Source organism: Lichenostomus cassidix, chromosome 24 (assembly GCF_008360975.1).
Source record: "Lichenostomus cassidix isolate B80296 chromosome 24, HeHo_3.0, whole genome shotgun sequence".
Lineage (NCBI taxonomy): Eukaryota > Metazoa > Chordata > Aves > Passeriformes > Meliphagidae > Lichenostomus > Lichenostomus cassidix.
In genome coordinates this window covers 5,050,742-5,071,737 of record NC_139504.1, presented here as the reverse complement: position 1 = coordinate 5,071,737, position 20,996 = coordinate 5,050,742, and the positions used below count along the sequence as shown (strand labels likewise).

At 52.0% G+C, this 20,996-nt stretch overlaps 2 protein-coding genes and 1 long non-coding RNA gene across 3 annotated transcripts; 1 reads left to right on the top strand and 2 right to left on the bottom strand.

Annotated features, from left to right (window-relative positions):
* Window positions 1-1,987: 1,987 nt before the first annotated feature.
* POU2AF3 (POU class 2 homeobox associating factor 3) lies at window positions 1,988-8,636 on the bottom strand. Its single transcript, XM_085081735.1, has 5 exons — window positions 8,454-8,636; window positions 6,240-6,334; window positions 4,605-4,671; window positions 3,004-3,230; window positions 1,988-2,611 (listed from the first exon to the last, which is right to left on the bottom strand). The coding sequence occupies exons 1-5, from the start codon at window positions 8,458-8,460 to the stop codon at window positions 2,279-2,281; spliced, it is 729 nt and encodes a 242-aa protein (XP_084937861.1). The 5' UTR covers window positions 8,461-8,636; the 3' UTR covers window positions 1,988-2,278.
* LOC146427539 (uncharacterized) lies at window positions 4,617-6,809 on the top strand. The gene is made up of 2 exons (XR_014856378.1): window positions 4,617-4,711; window positions 4,841-6,809. It is a non-coding gene; the product is annotated as an uncharacterized LOC146427539 (long non-coding RNA).
* Window positions 8,637-10,806: 2,170 nt separating the features above from the next.
* POU2AF2 (POU class 2 homeobox associating factor 2) lies at window positions 10,807-19,304 on the bottom strand. The gene is made up of 5 exons (XM_085081620.1): window positions 19,118-19,304; window positions 17,044-17,153; window positions 13,434-13,476; window positions 12,039-12,337; window positions 10,807-11,428 (listed from the first exon to the last, which is right to left on the bottom strand). Exons 1-5 carry the CDS (start codon window positions 19,125-19,127, stop codon window positions 11,036-11,038), a joined length of 855 nt encoding a protein of 284 aa, XP_084937746.1. The 5' UTR covers window positions 19,128-19,304; the 3' UTR covers window positions 10,807-11,035.
* Window positions 19,305-20,996: the final 1,692 nt, after the last annotated feature.

Genomic DNA, 20,996 nt, shown 5'->3' with positions numbered 1-20,996 from the left:
AATCAACCCTTGAATGGCTCCTCTGCGGTGTTTTTTTCCCTTTTTTTGTGTCAACAAGGCATTGTGTCAACAGCCAGCAAGCTTTTACCTGTCCTGAATGCCCTGGGGCTGTTGACAGCCAGGTGGGGAACAATATCTCGAACATATTTCCAGTCTGGCACGAGGGATTGCAAAACCACTGGAGAAGGAGCAGCAGGGAAATAGAGAGAGGCTGCAAGGGATGGAGGACAGTGCTGCTTGTGTGATGGAAGCTGATAAAAGCTAGAGGTCTTGGTGTGCAGGAAGATTTTGCTGGAATATTTTTCCTTTTCTCCTCCACTGTGGAGTGTTTTATTTGCCTGGGTCGGGCATTATTTGAGGATAAGGATGGGATTTAGGGTGGTTTGGTGGTCACACTGCTCAGCTGTGGGATCAGGGATGGGCACAGCCTTGGCACAGAGCAGCCCTGGGGAGGATCCACACCCCAAAACATTGATAACTGAGCAGAGTAACTGATAAGAATCAGTTATTCTGATCAATAACTGATCAGAATCACACCTCCACCTGATCCAGAGGTCAGAGATATCTTGTTAGATATCTCTGTTATATATCTGGAATCTAGATATCTAGATTCATCTAGATATCATGTTATATATCTTGTTTTCTGCCTTCCTTGCTGTGCAGACTTAAGCCACAACTGTAAGATGTGTTAATACATTCTTCACCCCTTATTTACCATTTCTCAGCGCCCTTTCTCTCCCTGAAAACATCTCCTTGGCTCTGCTGAGCTCAGGCCAGCCCTGCCAACCCACGGGGAGGATGTGGGCACCCCATTTCCTCCAGAAGCCTCAAATCTCTTGCCTCAGCCTTATCTCCTCCTGGCTCTTTCATGCTGCTGATAAGGGGGTTGGACGTGTGGCTCGGGGTGTGCTGAGGCAGCAGGCAGGAGTAGCTGGCACTGGGTGAGCTTTGGGGCAGCAATTCAGCCCTGCAGTGCCCCAAAATGTCACCCAGGGGCTGGAGCAGCTGCCAGCAGCACTGAAATGCCACTTGCACTGAAATGGCAGGGTGGCAAAGTCACACCTGTTTATAATTTATAAATTATAATTTATAATTTATCACTCGGGCCAACACTGAGGTTAATCAGGGGAGAAGGGGAGATATTATTTGAAGTGGTCAAAATATTTTTAAAGCATGTTTTGGGAAAAAAAACCCCGCTGCTGCCTTACAGAAGGTGAAGGAACTGGAAAGGTTTTCAGTTCAGCTTGGAAGTGTCTGGAAAAGGTGAGCAAACAGCTGCATAGGATTCATCTTTGTCTTCACAGATGTAATTAGGTTTTTTTTTCTTTTTTGTGTTGAATTTGATGTGGAGAGATGCTTCTTCCTTTCTTTCCAGCCTGGGTGCTCAGCTGAGAAACTGAGTCTGCCTCACCAAGAGGAGGCAAGACAAAACCTTAGAAAGGTCTGGGTTTATGCAAGAAACAGGAAATCCGCAGGTATTACAACTTTCCCATTATCTACTTTAAAAAAAAAAATATTTAGCTCCTGTTCAGCTGATTATGCTGAAAACCTCTTATCAACAGCCCAAATTTGACCAAGAGCTGCCAAATAACATCAGCTTCTCACTGAAACTCCGCCTGCACAGGGAAGATGGTGCTGAGCAGCAGCCAGGGAGGTTTTTGCTGGATTTTGCCTCTGAAGGGCCACGGGAAGGAAAAGAGCAGCTTTCCTTCTCTGCCAGAACCACTGAAAACTGTCACCAGGGCAGCCTGAGCAGCTGCAGTGGGTGAGGAGCTGCAGATCCACCTCAGAGCAGGGTGGTGCACAGCTTTCTCTGGGAAAAGCTGGATTATAAGTGGAATTTTTATTGCTGGAAAAGGTGAGTAAGACCTTTCATGTCACTGAATAGGTTGCTCAAAGTCTCATCCTCACCTCTGTGAGAGCAGGGTCAGCAGCACAAGAGAAAAGAACTGCCCTTTAGCACATGAAAAACGACCAGGCTCCAGCATTTGCACCAAACGATTTATTTGTATCAAAAAGAGCTGGCTTTGGGACATTGCTTTGATAAGGTGGCTTCAGATTTATTTAAAAAAACAGGAAAAAAACCCCACCAAACCACCACGACAACAACAAAACACCCCTGGCTGGAAGAGAATTAATGTAGTGACAGCATGGTGTAAAAAAAAACAGTGTAAGTAGTGAAGACTAAACTGAATTGTGTTAGGCAGCACGACTTTGCATAGTTCATGGGCAATTTAACCCGCTTTGGGCGCCGTGGATGTGTGAAACCACAGCCCCATTAGCTGTAGCAGATGTCACAGCTCCTGTCCCTCCTGAAGAAGTCCTCAGCCAGGGCCAGGGGTGGCAGGAATTCCGTGCAGTCCGTGCTGGGGCAGGGGAAGCACTGGGTGACCCTGCTGTCCCCAGGCTGGGAGGCACAGGCTGGGCAGCAGCAGGCAGGGCTGGGCAGGGGACACGGGGGGTGGCAGGGCCACTCCTCCAGGGGACAGCTGTAGGTGTCTGGAGCAGAGGGAGGGCTGGGGGTCAGCGGGGTGAGAGGAGAGAGCTGGGGGGGAGAGCAGCTGTAGCTCCATGGGCTGGGCTGGTCGGCTGGGCTGGGCGAGCTGGTGGCCTGCAGGGTGGGAGAGAGAGGGGAGAGGAGGGAAAAAAAGGAGATTTCAGGGAAATGTGGCCAGCAGTGAGAATTACCCTGCTGTCACCTTTCTCACCTGCCCAGGGACACAGTTTGGCCCTTGGAGGTTTAGCCCAAAGGCAGTTTCTGTCGGTGGGGACATCCCTAGCAGAACTGGGCTGCTATTTGCAAATCCCCAGGACCTCTAGAATGACCATTCCCTCTCCCAGTCTGGCTGGGGCTCCCCGTGGAAAAGCATCCACAGCCCCCACGAGCATCCTAAAAACACTCAGATCCCCACATTGCTGCTGCTCTGCCCCAGGATGTGACACCTTTCCCCACCTTGCCCCCTTGGGGACACCTGTGACTGTTCCCTTAGGTCCCAAACTCACCAGACCCTGGTTGAAGCAGAGCTGCACGGGCTGGAAGGTGTCTGGGGTGTAGTGTGGGGATGGCTGGAAGGCACTGAAGGCTGGCTCTGGGGCTGTGTCTGGCTGCAGACAGGAGTCTATCAGCTGCTCCAGGTAGCTGGGGCTCTCCTCGCAGGAGAGGCAGCTGGGAAACTGCCAGGATGGGCAGCAGCTGGGAACAGAAGGGATGGGCTCTGCTTCAAAAGGTTCTAGGAGAGAAGGGAGAGCAGACAGGAATGCATTAGTCAGTGTTTCTATTCACAAAGGGCAGGTGTTGCCCCAGGCCAGCTTTCAGTCCTTTGCTATGTTCAATAGCCCTGTGAATCTGGACATTGAAATAGGTCCTTCAAGGGTGAGGTGGATGTTTCAGGAAAGCAGAAACCAGGAGGGAGATGCTCAAAAGCATGTGAATAACTCAGAGAATTTAGCCTCCCTCAACCACAAAGCTCTTTAAATGCTGGAAACTGTTCTGGCCCCAGGTATTTTGGACAGGAATCCATCTGGAACTTCCCTCAGATCCTTGACCCCCTGGCCTCCCTTCTGGGCACTCTTTCCAGCCCCAGAAGGTGCCAGGCTGTGATTTGTGCTTCCCAGCCTGGCAGATGTGCCTTTGCCTCATCTCCAGCCACACCTGCAGGAAGAAGGGGATAACAGGAAGATAATTTGCTCTTTTATCCTCCAAACACCCCAAACCAGACAACATTCTGAGCAGCCAAAGGGATAACATGGCACTGTGACCACGCAGTGCTCCTGGTCAAAGGGTGAGTGCCTGGAAAGCTCCCAGCAGATCTGGCTTTTTACAATAATTATCTTTTCACGCTGAGCTCAAACATGGATTAAGGCAGAGCCCTGTCCACCTGAAGGGCACAGGCCTGATGTGCACACTGCAGGGTCAAGGGGGCAGTTGAGCTGGGCGTGGCAAGTGAGGAACACCCAAAATACATAAGCTGATGGAGACTTTCCAGCCTGAAAAGGGCTCTGGCATGTCAGCCTCGGCGTGGCTCACGTTTCTTTATTAACATAAGCAAATGGATTCCCAGCTATCGATGATTTAACGATTTCCTTGTCCATGTGCACTCACACCTGCCCAGCCTTTCCTCTGTGCTTTGGTTGCAGGATAATTGAAGGATCTGTGAGCCCAAAGCACCATTCCCCTCACCCCTTCCCCCTTCCCTTGGATATTTTCATGCAGGAGGAGGAGGAAACTCTTGGTGTCGTTGAAAATCTGATATTTCTCTCATTCCTATGGATGCTGCCAGGAGAGGGAGAAGAGAACAGAACTCAGCTGAATGCTCCAGGGTCCTCAGCTGGACCCACAGCCTGGAGAAGGCAGTGTTATTCCCTAGGGATGAGCATCCCTGGCTGGAGGGGATCAAATTCCTCGCTGTGGGAAGAATAACCCCTGGGAATGAGAGCCCTGCGTGCTCCTGAGCTCCTCATCTGCATTCCACGGGCTCCTTGCAGGTGCTGATTGGCTGCCCGGCTGGTGGTGCCTGCCTCAAACCAGGGCTGGGGAGGCTCGGGGCGGTGGGAAAATTTGGGAATGGGGCGGGAAGGGCCGCCTGGATGGGATTTGTACCAACCTGGGTGAGGCGGAGACACAGACTCTGGGAACTGGATGTTGCTGCTGCTGCTGCTGCCCCAAGGAGCCTGAGAGAGGAGAAGGGAAGGGAATGTGGCACAGAGTGAGGTGAGTCTGCATTTCAGTGTCAACTCTTTGTATAAACTTTGTTTCCCTGACGGCTGTGACTTGGAAATCCTCCCCAGCATGGACAGAACGTTAGATTAATGTGTATAATGTGATTTTTCCATGTGACAGGACTGGAAAACAGCCCCAGCCTGGTGTAAAGCCTCGGACCAGCTCCGTGCTGAGGTGCTTTTTGCTCTCCTGATCCAGCAGAGCTGCCTTTGAAACCAGCGTGTGCTAATTTGCAGGAGAGTGAATTCCCCAGCGGAGGGAATCCCAAGGAATTCGCAGGGATGGCTATTGCTGGGAATGAGTAATTAACTGAAGAGCACTGCAGGTGTCCCATCAGGCTGGATTGCTGGGCTCCATGCCGTTTGAGGAGCAGCTCTGGCACTGCTCCTGCTCCAGCACAGCTCCATGAAAATGGACAGCCTCGCTTTTTAAGGGATTTTGGAAGCTGGAGCCAGACAGATCAACCACTTCTAGGAGCCTGACCTGCCTCTCCACCCCAAAAGCAACGGGACTGTTGATGCTTATTCTTCTGGGTGAGAATTTTACTCTGCAAATACAAATGCTATGGGTTTTTTTTTCCCCCTCAATTTTAATTCCTACAGACCTGCACTTCATTTCCTTTATTCAAGATGCTCTCGGGCGAGCAGCTCATCTCCCTAGCAACAACTTCCCAGCACATCCCGTGCATTTAATCCCCTAAACAGTGGCTCTTCTGGCTGAGTGCCTTTTCCCCCTGCTGCAGATGTGTGACAAGGCAGACAGAGATCAAGTCCCCAGGCTGAGCTTTTGTCAGCGCCCATCCTGCCAGCCCAAACCCTGGGGGATTTTGGGACAGGCCACACCTTGTGCAGGTCACCCAGGTGACTTCCCTCAGTGCCACTCGTCACTTTTTCCTGTGTGGGCTTGTGTGAAGTGGTGGTGGGAAGTGCAAACCGGTTCCTCTCAGCCCTGGGACAGCTGGCTGGGATGGAGAGGCTGCAGGGGAGGAGTGACCCAGCCTTTCCAAAAGCTGGCAGTTCTGGGCATTGCTCACCCAGACCTCTCTGCCTTGTTTGTGCAATCAGCCTTTTTGTGACGAGGTGCAGGAGCTGAAATCTGAACGCCTCCCAGAGCTGGAATGTCATGAACCAGGAAGAAATAATGCTTTGCCAAGCTCTTTATGCAAATCCCCGGAGTGGCTGGAGCTGGAGGATCCCACAAAGGCTGGAGGGAATGAGAGGGAATGTGCACATGTGTGTGCACAGGGAGCTCCAGCCCTCCTCCAGAAGGGATGGGGCTGCCCAGGTGAGTCTTCCATCCCAGAGTGAGTGATTTTTCTGGAGCAGCAGCTCTGCTTTTCCCTGTATCCCCCAAATTCTCATTCCTTAAGGTCACTGCTGCAGCTGCTCTGACTGAATGCTCTTTTTCCCCATCCTCACCAGTCTTACACTCTGATTTTGGCCCAGAGATTACAGTCTTGGCAAAAAAAAAAAAATATTAAGAGAACATCTGAAGCAAACACCACAATATTTTTACTCACTGCTGAACTGGTGGCTGCTTGTCGTGCTCTTCTCTGCTGCAGTAACTCCTTGACTGTGATCTTTACTCTCACACCTTGGTACACCTTGGGCTTTCCTGGAAGAATGGGTGGAAAAACACTTTACAAGGAGGGAGAATCTCAGAGCAAACAGCAAATCCAGCAGGTTTTCAGGCGTGCTCTGAGTGGAGAACAATTGGAGTTAACATGACTAATTGACTGTGTTTGCAATCACACTTCACAGCCCTCTTTACCACCTGCAATTCCACCTTGTGACAAGCAGACACTCATGAAGAAGTTGCTGTTGATAATATTTGATAACCACACGTGTTTTATTTTTCTCTGTCTCCTTCTTCCCCCTGCCCCACTCTTCAGCTTTCCCAACACCAAACTCCATCTGGTGCTGCTGTTGGATTCATTTAAATTCCTAACATACTTGCCTCTCTCAGGACCTGAGAATAAATGTGGGAAGCACTTCATCTGGCAGATGAAGACCAGGAATGAAACAATGGAAATATGTGGGTGGTTATTCAGAGAGCTACACAAAACACAAATAAAACTGCTTTTTAAAAATGGCTGCTTTCTTGCAAAGCCAAGATGATCTCTTTATTTACAACTCCTATTTATTTCAAACAAGTATTTAGGGTGAGTTTAATCCAGCCAAAACCAATCATCAGCCACTACCTGATGAGGGATTTTTAGGACAGGAAACGACAAAGAATTTACTTATTCTGAAAAACCACTTTCACTTTTTGTACTCATGGTAAAACACTCTGAGCCTCTGGCTTTGTTTTCATCCAAATCACACCGTGAAAGGAAACACACCCAGACTGTTCTCTACCCTCCAAAAATGCCCGAGCAGGGAGCAGACAGCCCTGAAGGAGGCACCAAAAATAAACCCAGAGCAGGGAACAGGAGTGCCAGAGCTAAACCCAGCCTGCCAGTGCCACCTCTGGACTGGAGCTGCACGGTGCCAGGAGCTCCTGGCACAGAAACAGCTCTGGATTCGCAGGTTCTGCCCACATCCAGGGAATCCTGCGCTGTGGGCTTTGTCCTCTTCTGCTGTGTCCTCCCCCAGCCCTGCCCAGCCCTCCCAGTGCCCCCGGGTGAGGACAAGCCGTGACAGGCAGCAGGGTCCCCTCCGGAGAGGTGACAGCCTGAGCCGGGCTCAGCTGGGGATTATCCAGCTCGTGTTTGGATGTTTTGGTTCTGTTCCACAAAGATGGGGGAAATGAGGGGAGGGAAGGGCGGAATTTAAGGAGAACCCCCTGGGCACCAGGGCTGCTGCAGGAAGAGCCCCTTCTGCAGGGTGGCAGGGGTGGGCACGGGGTGGGCATAGGGTGGGCAGGGGGTGGGCACAGGGTGGGCACAGGGTGGGCAGGGGGTGATTCTGGGGGTCAGAGGGCAGGATCGTGGGGCTGAGGGTCATGGAGAAAGGTGGGAGAGGGTGACAAAAAGGGGTTGGGGGTCAAGGAGAAGGGGTCGAGGGACAGAGTGACGGGGCTGGAGGTGGAGGGAAAGGGCGGTGAGGATGGGCTGGGGGTCGGGCAGGGGGTGAGGAGGAGCAGGGTGACACGGACAGGGGGTGGGCTTGGGGTCGGGAGCGGGGTTGGGGTTCAGGAGCAGCGTGGTTGGGGCGGAGTGTGCGGGGAGGGCAGAGAGAGGTGCCGGGAGGGCACACAGAGGTTCAGAGATGGCACACAGAGGTGCAGGAGGGCACACAGAGTGCGGGGAGGGCGCAGAAATGTGCCAGGAGGGCACAGAGTGCGGGGAGGGCAGAGAGATGTGCGGGGAGGGCACAGAAATGTGCCAAGAGGGGCACACAGACGTTCAGAGATGGCACACAGAGGTGCCGGCAGGGCACAGAAAGGTGCCAGGAGGGCACACAGAGGTTCAGAGATGGCACACAGAGGTGCAGGGAGGGCACCCAGAGCTGCGGGTCCCCTGTCCCATCCCGTGCGGGGGTGGCAGCGCTCGGTGCCCGGCAGAAGCCCCGCTCGGTGCCCCCGGTGCCGCACAGCCCCGTCCCGTCCCGAGCCGCGCTGGCACCCGCGGGCGCAGCCGATCCTTCCCTGCCTCCTCCCTCCTCCTCCCCGCCCTCCCCGCTCCCTGCCGCTTGGCAGGCGGGATCGCCTGGCCGCCGGAGTGACCCCGGCGAACCCCGAAACGGCCCCGGAGCGGGGCTGGGGGGCCGGCGGGGCTCGGAGCGGGGCTTACCGGACATGGTGAGCCGGAGCGGGCAGCGCCTCGCAGGGTGCCCCGAGCAGCAGCAGAGGTGTCCCCAACCCCGGCCCCGCAAGCTGGCAAAGGGGGCGAGACGAGTCAGCCTTCAAAATTTGGGGGCGCAGGGACCTGCTCGCCTGGTGGCAATGGCAGGTGGATCCCGACAATATTATTGTTTTATCCCCACGGGTATAAGTTTGAGTTTTTCTCTCCTAATGCCAAGTATTTAAAACCTCTAGAAACCAATGATTTGACAATCAATGATTGCGCGATACTTTCAATTTGAATATTCAAAGGCTCCACAAAATGGGCTATCTTTTTGTGAAACCGAGCACATCCCCATCTAGCAGGGGGTCTGGGGGAATAGGATTTGCTGGGGTCACCCTCCCCACCCTTTGCTTTTGGGACATTTGCAGGGTTTTAGCCATCTTGCCCTGAATGAGGCAGATGCCTCCAAAGCAGCTCAGTGTTTTCCCCTCAGATGCACAGGCTGGGCTCCAACCCTCTCATATTTCATCTGCTACCTGCACTGGGGACTCTGCAAGGCACTGACTTGCTTTTTGCACGTTTTTTCACGTTTTAAAGCTAAATTCTGAGGGTTTTTGGGCCCAAATGGCAGCGGGCAGGTGTGGCAGAGCAAAGAGGCACCCAGGTGGCCAAAGCTGCCTGAACCCCACTTCTTCCCACAGCATCCTCTCCCTCTGCCTGCTTGCTGGGCTGATATTGGAGATTATTTGTGTTTTCCCCTCATTCAGGCTGTCTGCCTGGGCTGCACAAATCAGCCTCTCTTTGCTCACCAGCCCCAGTGCTGGCCTGCCCTGGGTGATTCAGCTGAGGGGTTCAGGGCGTGCTTCAGACTTTTGGGATGACCAGCACCCCACAGCACTGCTGTAGCTGGGTTTTTAGGCTGCCTTTAAGCTTTTCCCCAGGGCCCACAGCCTCTGCCATGGGCAGGGAATCCAGGCAGAGAGCAGGCCAGGCTGTTAATCATCTACCAGCAGCTCAGGCTGGCTGCTGTGGCGGACAAATCCTTTCTTTTCCTGCAAGTTGAACAAATAACACTTGATTTCTGCGGGGAGGGATCGCAGCAGTGAGGCCATTCCTCGCTCTGAAATGTGCCCCTGCAGCTCCTGCCAGGCCAGGGGACAGCTTTATGGGGACACAGCCCGCGGGGAGAGGAGCCCACCTGGCGTGGAGCAGAAAGGAATGTGCTGGGCTGGGCTGGGGGTGTCTGGCTGAGGAATTTGGGACATGAAACCCACCCACTGCTGGGGCTGCTGGAGCTGCTGGGGGTGGGCACAGCCCGGGCAGACTGCAGGGTGCTGGGATAATGGTTATTCCTGTCCTCAGGCTGCTCAGCTCCAGCCCCGGGGGAGATGGAAGCCTTCAGGAAACTCGAGGCAGCTGAGTTCTGGGTGTTCCTGCCTGCCCTGGGCTCCAGAGCATTGCCAGGCTGATAAAGACCCCGCTGAGTGGGTCGAGCACTTTTTAGACAGCTCAGAAAGCTGTCCCTGCTGCTCCCTCAGAGCCTGATGGCAGTGCAGCCACGCTGGTCCTGCTGATTCCCTGGAAGAAAGGACAGCTGGGATGGTCGTTGGGGTTCAGCCCAGCAGTGGGGTCAGCAGTGGAGTGGAACAAGGACTCAGGTTTGGGGGCACCAGGGCTGGGTGTGGGGTAAGGAGACATGGAATGATCGGTGGAACAGCTCTGGCTGGACAGGGGCCACCCTAGGGTGCTCCACAGTTGCCCCTCGAGGGAGTGGAAGGTGCTGTGAAGGCTTCAAACGCCCCACCAGCCCCAGGATTTGAGGAGAAAGGGCAAGGAGGGATTTAAAGAGTCTCATCCCCACACATTCCCAAAGCCTGGAATGCTCCAGGGGCTTCTGTTGTTACTGCTGCGGGTGCCAGGCCTGGGGACAAGATGTGGCACAGGGGGTGACCTGGGGCAGAGCAGTGGGGATGTGCTGTCTGTGAGCTCCACCTCGGTGTGTTTGTGTGTGCAGAGCTACCTCTAGTGGCCACGGGCCCCGGAGTGGCCCCGGGACTGCCAATCTGTCCCGTTCCCCCTGCCAGCCCCCAAGGATGCCCCCGGCAGGGCGCTGGGAGCAGCCTGCCTTGTGCCCACCGGGTGTGGGTTTGGGGGATCCAAGGAGGGAATGGCTCTGGGGTTTCTCCAGGGAAAAACCCTCTGCAGGGCATCACCCTCTGCAGGTGGCAGGGATGGCGAGGCTCCCTCGTGCTGGGGTCAGCAGGCAGGGCAGTGCCCACACCCTGCAGAGCCATCGAGGCTGGAAAAGCCCTCTGAGCAGAGATCTTTGCTGGTAGGAAAAACCTGCAGAGCGCAGCTGTTTTTCAGGCTGAGTATTTTACTTGTGGCACAGGGAGAAATTCCTTTCACGAGGCACTAGAAGGCACCACTCTGAGCTAAACGTGGTGTGTCCAAGGGGTTGTGTTTCTAACCAGAGCACAAAGCATCACACCCGCAGCACTCTCTCTTTGAAGGACCAGTTCTAGGAAGGAGCGTAAAATTTGCTTCAGGAATGATCTGTTTTTCTTTCCTCCAGCACTTCTCTCTCCTCAGTAAGTTCTCCTGCCTTCATAAGTCCCCCAGAGGGCACTTCCATCCTCTTTGGGCCAGGCAGAGTGCTCGGGAAGGTGCGGTGGCTCCGAGGGCTGCTCCGGGCACGGGTGGCTCATCCTGGAGGGCTCGTTGGCCACGAACGGGGACAAGCCGTAGGGTGAGGTGGCAGCGTAGCTGGGGGAGTAGTGCACATCCTCCAGGGGGTGCAGAGGGTAGGGCTGGGCTCCGGGGATGGCTGGGGTCCAACCTGAGCCTCGGAACGGGGAAACACCTCCGGCTTCGGGCAGGGAGAGGCAGCTGGAGCTGGCAGGCAGTGCCTGCAGAGGGTCTGGACATGCACTGTCGGGCTGGCTGAGGCTCTCGGGTGAGCTCTGCTCCCAGGGCTCTCTCTGCAGGTAAACAGGGAGAGAAGGAAAGGAAAAGCCTTAGGGATGAAAGCCTCTGCTGGAGGTAATGGAATATTTATCCCTGAGAATGCTCACAGGGGGTTGTGTGGCTCTGGAGCAGTGTTTGGTGTTAAAATTGTTAAAATGAAACATCCATAGGCCTGGACTAGAATCCCAGTAGGATTGAGCAGCCCTGATCCTACAGGATCCAGGAGCTCTGTCTGGGGTGTGAGTGGAGCTCCTGGGAAGCGGCAGGGATAGTTACAAGCAGCAGCCTGGAGTCACCAAGGGCTGTTCTAGAAACTCCAGCAGGGAGAGTTTCATAGAATCACAGGATATCCTGAGCTGGAAAGGACCCACCAGGATCATCAAATCCAGCTCCTGGCCCTGCACAGCACACCCCAGGGCATCCCTGGGAGCATTGCCCAGCTCAGAGCAGGATGTGATGTCTCCAGGGATGTCTCCAACTGGAAAAGGGGAGAATCAGATGGGACCAGAGAGGAAAAACCTCCCAGAAGGTTTTTGTGCTCCTGTGACAGCCACATCCTTCCCCCTCGAGTCCCCCTGGCTTAACCCCACACTGGAATGGGGACAGAACCACGGAGTGACTCACGAGGAGGAAGTGCCCAGTGTCGTTGGGGAAGGATGGCAGCAGGGGTGGCACGGCAGGAGGGCTGAAGAAGGAGCTGGAGGCAGCCGGGAGGGCAGGAGCACGGTGATCCCCAAACTGCTCGCTGAGGTAGGGATCCAGGAGGGCTGGGCAGCCCTGGGGGGCAGAGGGGTCACAGGAGAAGGGCTTGGAGGCCAGAGGGGAGGAGTAGACATCGCTGACAAACTGCTTGGTGCTGTGGAAATCCAGCTCGGCTGGGAAGGATCTTCGCACGCCATAGTAACCAGCCGGGGTGGGTGAGCCTGGGGGGCAGAAAAAAGGGTGGAAAAGTGTGAGGAAAACTGTAACAGGGATGCCTTAAGGGTTTTTAGCTTTTATTTTTCTTGTACCTGTGGTTTTGGTGTGTAGCTCCAGGCTCCATATAAAGTGCTGAAAACCCTCTGTTCCCAGTGTTTTAGACAAAACAATTCCTCTCAGGTGGAAAACCCAAGGACACTTTGCTGCCTCAGAGCCCCAAAATATGTAAATAGCAGGGAACTGGGGGAGCAAACCTGGGGTGATTGACATCATCAGCTGAAGGGGTAATTGGAGAATTGAGGCTCAATATGTTAATGGACAGAACTGATAAAATGTGAAGATCTCGTGACTCGCTGTCCATTTTGGGTGTAGCTTCTCAAGTAGGCTTTGCCTGCCATGAGTGCACCTGAAGGCCTTTAATAAATTAATCTGCTTTTTATTCTCCTAACTTTATCCACCCTCTGTTTCAGGCCAGCCCTGTTCAGGCACCACCAGCAGCCACAGCACTGTGGGCACCTCTGGGGGTGCAAAGCAGAGCACTTTTCCCTCCAGCATCACCCAGGAATCAATCCTGCCCTGACCCAGCTGTGTGAGCCCAGGTGCTTCTGGTTCCATCTGCAGCAACCCAAAGGTGGTTGGGGAAGCTTTAAATAGCAGGGCAGGGAGATGGAGGAAAGCTCAGCCAGCCTGGGGTTCTTCTTGCTCTCCTGCAGCCCCTGGGGAGGAGGAGGAGGAGGAGGTTCCAGCCTCACTCCCCTGTCCCTGCTCTGGAGCTCAAGGAATGAAAGAGATCATCTCCTGATTTTGTGCTTTCTCTCTCCAGCTCCAGGGAAAATTGGAAAGCACAGGAGGAAAAGGACGGATTCTGTGTGGCTCCTCTGCTAAGAGAGGTGGGAACTGATTTAATTACTCTCTTGGAGAATTTTACGCAAGATTATTACTGTTCTTTCTTTGATTCTTTTAATTGCTTTCCTCCTTGGCTCTCTCTGAGGGGTGGCCCTGCTCCAAAGCTTGTTTCTTATCCTCTAGAAGAGGACAGACAGGGCTGTGCCACCATGCCACCTGCACAGAAAGTGTTTATCCATGGAGGGAAAGCCTCACCTGGCATTTGCCCAAAGGGTGACTGCGCTGTGCCGGTGCTGCCCTGCAAAAGATAAAGAGATGGTTCAAAAAAAGACTTTTTCAAAGCAAGGCAGCTCTCTGAGCATGTGGTTCAGGGAGGTGTTGGCATAATTCATGTGCAGGGCTTAACTCCATGATTTCCAGCCCGGGGCCTCTGAGGCATTAAGAGATGTAGGCTAAGCAGAGATTTTGAAGGTCTTGTGCAGAGCCGATAAGAGGAGGAGTATCGAGATAACTGGCTTCTTCCTGCTGTCCCCCGGGGCCCCTCAGTGCAGGCAGGATGCTGAGCAGCCGTTCTGGTGTTGGCACAAGCCAGCCAGGTCTCAGTAAGGTGAGATCTGAGCCCTCGAGTGGCCAAAATTGGCAAATTCAAGGCCGTGTTCTAGCTCAGCTCAGCTGTGCTGGGCCAGAGCTGCTTTGCCTGGCAGCACAAGCAGGCTGAGTGTGAAGAGAGTTCCTAGTTCCTGTTTGGGTCCTGCAGCAGTGCTTATGATGATGATGAAAACAATAATATTATTGTTAACCATCCTCATCTCCTCTTGGTCCCCAGGTAAGGGAGAATCACCCCTGAGTGATGCTGCTGTTCCCATTCCTTACAAAGCACCCTGGCAAGGGCAGCTGCCCCTGGAATCCCACTGGGCTCTGGTTTTGGGAGCTCCAAGCCCCCCGAGCAGAGCACAGAGCCCCCAGTGGCACTGGTGGCAGCTCTGCTGTCCCCTGGCCGGCGCTGGTGGCACGCTGGGTCCAGTTTGCATAGTGCAAACAGGAGGTTCCTGCCATAGCAGGCAACCAAATTTAGAGGTTTAGATTTGAATTAAATTTGCCAGCTCCGAGGACTTCCTTTTGCTGCTGAGGGAAGGTTTGCAGCTGCTCCATCATGGAAATGAGCTCGGACTCTGCCCAGCTCCCCCAGGGCTGCAGAGGTGACAGGAGGTGTCAGGAAGGAGCCCCTTGGCTTGGGGACAGAGCAGTGTTGGTGTCACACGGGCAGGGCTTGCACCTGGCCCCAGCCAAAGCCATCCCATGCAAATCCAGCCCTGGCTCCACATCCAGGTCACTTTTAGAGGAAAAAGCCGAGCTGGGAGGTTCAAGTAGCTGCCCAAAGGCTGCAGGGATGGGAGCTGGGATGCTTTGCTGGAGGGACAGGAATGCCCCAGGGCACAGCTGGCAGCCTCCAGCAGGGATCATTTCCAGTTAGCAGTGTTTAATCTTTGATCCTGTCTGTTCAACAGCTCCTGGAACTAGCTGGCTGTGTACACAGCTGTGCTGGAGAGTCACAGAGGTGCCAGGAGCTTTCCCTGCCTGAATCCAGGTGCCAGGAGCCTCTCCTCAGCCCATCCTTGGGCTCCAGCACAGCACAGCCCTGCAGTTCATTCCCCTCCTCCAGCCTTCATCACAACCCATCAGTTCATTTCCTCCCTGCTGCTTCCTCCCCATGCCATGGGAATGGGGAGCCTGCATCTCCTGCAGCTCTGTTCAGCATCCAGAGGTTGTCCAGCTGTGGATAAGCTGGCTCTCAGCCTGCCTTGCCCGTGGCCAGGCACAGATCCTGGCTGGGATTTCTCCAGAGAGCTCTGTTGCTTCACTGCTTCCTAACTGACCAGCGGAAATGCCCAAATTTCAGGAGCCAAATCGAAATAATGAGCTGGCCCTGCACTGGGTGCCTTTTGGCAATGCTTTGGGGCATCACCTCTCTGGGCCTAGTCTGTAGGAGAGCAGCTGAGAGAGTAAAATTCTAAATTCAAAGCTTAGCCTGGGCAGAGCACTTTGATGCCCATGAACTGTGCAACAAAACAGGCAAGAAAACCAGAATTGGGCATCACCAAACAGCCAAAAATCCATCCCCTGCCAGAATCCCTGGGCTGGGAGTGCTGCTGGGCACTCAGCAATAAATCCTCTTCAAACCAGAGCATTGCAGTGCTTCACCTGTGCAGGTATCCATTGCCACACCTCAGAGAATGCAGGAATCCTCTCATCCTGCAGGTTCACCCCTGTGCAAAGGAAGAGCCAGACCCTCCCCAAAGCCTGGGCCTGAATCTTGGTGCAGAACCCCAGATTTGGGGTGGTTTTCATCCCAGCCCACCCTGATTTCCCATCCCTTGATGTCAGGAAATCGTTGAAACCTCAGCTCAGCACAGAGCTCCTCCAGAGGTACTCCTGGAGTAGCTCAGGGATGTTTTCTGGAGCAAAGATCATCCTCCACCAAAAGATGCAGCTAAATTACCCCACATCTCAACCAGACAAAGGGGTGCTCAGTTATCTGCCCCTGGCTTTGATTCTGGTTTTTATCCTGCCAGACAAACAGAGCTGCACTCCCAGCTGCCCTTCTCACGATGGGTCCGAGCAAATACGGATGTTTGCCCTGCACAATCATTTTTTTGTCTCTCACAGGGAATGAGCAGCAGGGCTGATTTTTGCATCAGATAGCCCAAGCTTGGGAGCACAGAGCCAAGGGCAATAAAGCCAAGAGGGTTTTACAGTTCCATGGGGTTGGGATGGTGGCTGTTGAAGCTGCCAGGTAGATGGTGATCTCATCAGGCTGTTTTCTCTGGGAGGGCAAACACAGCAGCTGCTTCCTGCTGCTCCCCAAAGAGCTCTTCCTAAATGCCTGCCTGCTGGGAGTGTGGCTTTCCCAGAGATTCCCCATGGCTTAGGGTGGCTTCTGCTGTGGGGATGGGTTTTTTGGCTGGATCTTGCTGTGTTTGTCCATGCCTAATTCTGTTTTTCTGTTTTTCCTGCCTGTTTTGTTGCACAGAGTTAAGGGGAATGGAAGTCACAGGGAGAAAAACACTTGCCAGTAAATCGCTTTGAGGTCCCTTCAGTAAAAAAGCCAGAGGGAAATGGCTTTGGGGGGGAAAAAAAGCATCAGAACCCTCAATCTGTGTGTTCTGCTGGCAGGAATTTGGGGCTCTGCTCCCTCTCTTCCCTCCCAGGACACCTCCTCCTCTGCCAGTGCCCCAGAACTCCCAGCCCAGGTGAGTCCCAGGAGCACCCAGGGCATGGCTGATCGTGCCATGGATGCCACCAGCTGCTGGCATCACAATATTGTGTCCCCTTCTGGGGGACAGCATTGCTTTGCTGGCTGCCAGCTGGGAGGAAAAAAAACCACAACAATGTAGTTGTAGGATCTGCCTTGGGTTTCCTGTTGCCATAGAACCACTTGCAAGAGGAAATCATCTCTCCCAAGCTGATGCTTGGCCTCTTTCCAGCTCATCACATCCCTGCAGCTCCCCTGGCGCCCAGAGAGGAGCTGGAAGGAGCTCAGCACTGGGGGAAGAGCAGCTATTTTGGGGGCACTGCCTTGTCCAAGGGGAGCTGGAGGGAAAGGAAGTTGCCTTGGGAAGGTGTCACACATAGGATGTGAAAGAAAAAAGGAATTTAACATTCCTGCTATGCTCAAAACAGGGGGGAAAAAAGGGTTTTGAGGGAATTGAGGTTCACAGATGTAGAAAATCAAGGAGCCATCAGTGATGTTTTGGGGGGAGCATTAGCATTGCAATGTTTTCTGCTGTTTTCCATCTTTAAAGCAGAGCTGACAGATTTTCTGGGGTTAAAAAGGGGCTGGCAGGGCAGGGCAGGACTCACTCACACTGAAGCGGGAGCTGCTGCTCTGCCGGGATCGCTTCTCAGCCAGCAGATCCTTCACGGTGTGCTTCACTCGCACGCCTTGGTACACCCGTTTGCCAAAATCTGCTGGCACTGGGGGAGTGACAGAGTTAGGGGTCAGGGAGAGGCAAATTTGTCACCTCTGGGCATCGAGTTAGGAAGGAAAATGCAGTACTGCAATTATAATTACTATAAAATAGAATTACTGATTATATTTTAATTATAAAATAATTAAAATATTTTATATTTTATATAATATATTATATATAAATATGTATATTTATATATATTTATATTTTTATATTATATATATTTTATAATATATATTATATATACTATATATAGTATATATGTAATACATATTATATATACTATATTTTTATATAGTATATACAATTTATTTATACTATATAATATAACTATAATATATAACATATATAACTATAATTTGGCTACAATATATAATTATAATTTATAATTACTATAAAATATAATATATAAACATATGTATAAATATATATCAAGTCTGTATTTTATCTATATTTTTAAAATTTTTATATATGTTTATATATTTAAAACATATACATATACATTTTATATGTTTAAAAATATAATATATATTATATATTAATAGAATTAATTATATAATTATAATTAATATAATCATATATACTATATAATATAAACCAGCTCTGTATGGCTTTGGCATGAGGTATTTGCCCTTTGCCTGGGCTGAATTTTGGGAGATCCACCCAAAATTTGGCACGGGGGAAGGTGCAGAGCTGAGGGACAACACCAGGAACAGCTCTTTTATCCTGCCCTGAACACAGAGCTCACACCTGTGGAGTTTTCCTCTGGGCTTTTATTGAATTATCCCGGAAAAAAAAACCCAAAAAACCAAAAAAAACTCCTAACTTTGAAGCTAATCCCTTGGAAAACACAGAGCCAGGCCCTCCTGAGGGAGCACAAACTGCCAGGGCACAGCTGATGTGTTTGATCTCTGGAATTTATCGTTTCATTTGACATTCAGGATGTGTCACTTGGCTCAGTTTCTGGTGGCTTGGTGGCCCCAGGTGCACAGAGAGCCAGGAGAGATTAGAGGACAGAGTTTAAACAGCACAGTGCTGCCATGGCAGTGCCCCAAATGGGGTTTTTTTTGGGGTGACAGCAGCTGAAAATTTGGGCAAATGGGATTTTATTTCGGTTTATTTTGATTTTATTTCTGACCAGAGAGATTCAGGCAAAGCCAGGCACAAAGCAAACACAAAGCAAGGGGACAGCACCCCAAAAACAGAGGTGAGGATGAGAATATCATACCAAAAAGCAACCAAAAAGTGGCCAGAAATGGACATCAACTCCCCCAGGGATCTGCAGAGGAATTCCACCAAGTCTGATGCTCTGCAGGTGTTTTCCTGGCATTTTTAATGTGATTTAAAAGCATTAGAAAAGCTCTTCCACCCCTCCCTGCTTTTCCACACAGGAAAAGGTTTTTTTTCTCTGCCCAAATTATTCTAATAATTTTAATTAATCAATTAAGAATTAATTAAGCAATTAACAGTTTTAATTATGGAATTCTCAGCCCTCTAACCCTGGTTTGGAGTTATCCCACAGCTAAACCTGTTGCTTCCAGGGGATTATCCAGAAGCATCAGATACTGAGCTGTTAAAACTTCAGCTAACTCTGGCCCTGGCAGCACTGGGGAAGAAATTCTAATTTAGGCCTGAGTTGATATGATTTTCCAAATAAATTGAATCTGATTTCACACTTCTTTGATCTAACTGCCTTTTGGGAAAAAAAAAAAAAAAAAGATTGCACTGTGAAGGAATCTAAATTCAGCCTGGAGAAGGCAGAACATGCTAATTGATGCTATTAAATTCTTGGGACGTTTAAGATGTCAAGTGTCCATTTTAGACAATTCTTTCTGTGGGTTTTTTTGGGTTTTTTGGTTTGTTTTTTTTTTTTTTAATAGGAGCCCAAGGACAGCACAGTTTGTCCCTTCCCTGATTATTGCCATGAAGATGCCTCAGCTTGTGAAAATGTGAGGTTTTGGAACTCACCTGTTTCCATGGCTGCTGCTGCTGCCAAGTCCCAGCTCCCAGCTCCTGCAGCAATTTGGGGAAGCTCTGTCCCTCATGAGCTTCCCAGAGCAGAGTGAAGCCTGAGCTCATCATTCCCTGGGAAACTTCCAGCTGAGCCTGGTGGGAAAATCGCTTTTCTAGGGCTCAGGGATGTCTCCAGCACCATACCTGGGCTGGGATTTGCTTACATGCAAATCCCTGGAGCTGTTTCACTGCCATTTGCATGGTCAGTGAGGATCCTTCCCCAGCAGCCTCCTGCCTGCCCCAGCTGATTGCAGATTCACCAATTCCATGGGGGAAAACCAGAGTTTGCTGGCAGAAAAGCCTTGGGTTGAGGTGAAAAGCTGGAGGAGTGACTTCCTTGCAGGTGAGGAATGAGGCTGGGAAAACAAGGTTGGGGTGAGCATCTCCTCCTGGGTGACAGTGACATCCCCAGGAGCAGTGAAAGCCTTCCTTGGGAAGGAGTTCTGCCTTTCTGGGGACCTCAACAGGCTGGTTTGGGGTTTGTAGAATTAAAAATTAGTCCTGCAGCCCAGGAGGGTTTGCCTGGAGCCCACAGGCAGTGCAGGGGGAGGGATGAGCTCTGGAAGAGCAGCCCTGGGTGACCTTTCTGAGGGAATGAGGAGAGGGAACAGCAGCCAGGGAAGGAGCTGCTGGGCCCAGATTTAGGGGTTTAGTAGCCAAAACTGCTGTGGCCACTCCTCTGCAGGCAGCAGGACCTGATTGAGCAATATCTGAACCAGGGAATTGAGGCTTTAAACCCTTTTTAACCATTCTCACTTCAATCCTGCTCAGAAACATCCCCACATCTGCTGCTGGAGAGCCTTTCCCTGCCTCCCAGAGGAGCTCTGGGCTGGTTTTGTGCAGCTGCTGTGCTCCTCTTCCCGGGGCAGGAGGAGCCTGGCGCCGAGCTGCTGCTCCTAATTCAATCTTTGAGCTCCTCCTGGAGTCTGCTGCCAGCTCGTGGGGCCTTTGGGTACATCCTGCCCTCCTTGGTGTTCCACAAGCTCTGCCAGCACTGGCCTGGAGGTTCATTCAGCCTCTCACATCACCTGCCTTGGTGGGGAAGGGTTTTTGCTGAGTGTAATTGTTGGTTTTTAAGTGTAATTATTGTTTTCTTTCAGAGGAAAGGGAAAAAATCCCAAGAGCTGTGTCTGTGCAGGGCAGGTGGGGAGGCAGAGCTGAAAGGATGTCCTGGATAATTCCTGAGGTTTTTAAGCTGGAAAACAACTCAGGATCTCTGCCTTCTCAGGATCAGGAGGACATCACCCTGGGAAGCTCACAGAACACTCAAACCACTTTGTGCAGAAATTTTCCAATGGATGGATGGATTTTTATATAAAAACAGCTCTTCTTTTGGCCCTTCCATCCTTTTCCAGCCCCTCCTGGTGCCCACAGGTGTCAGGGTTTGGCTGGCAGGTGACAGGAGGGGCAGGAGGCACCGGGTGGGTCAGGGCAGGTGGCAAGTGGCCCAGAAAAGGGTTGGTTTTGCTCTGTTTGCCAGCTGCCTCCTGGCACGGAGTTCTGCCTCCCGGGCTGGATGTCGCTGTGCTTTGGGGAGGATATTCACGTTCAATCCCAACCCCATTCCCTGGCTGCTCAGCCCAGGTGTTTTCTGTGCTGATCGCAAAGAAATTACACTGAAAACACCCAAACAGGGAGAAAACAATCAGCAGAGAGAAAACAAAAGCTCAACCAGCTTTCTTTGAGATGAAAACCTCCCACCGTCTGCTTCCTTTTCACAAACCGTCCCACCCAGATTTTCTGGGTAGTTTCATGGCTTCAGGCACGTGTTTCCCCTGGCAGCAGGGCAGAGCTGGGCTGTGCGGTGGGATTTGCAGGAGCTATTGTGTGTTGG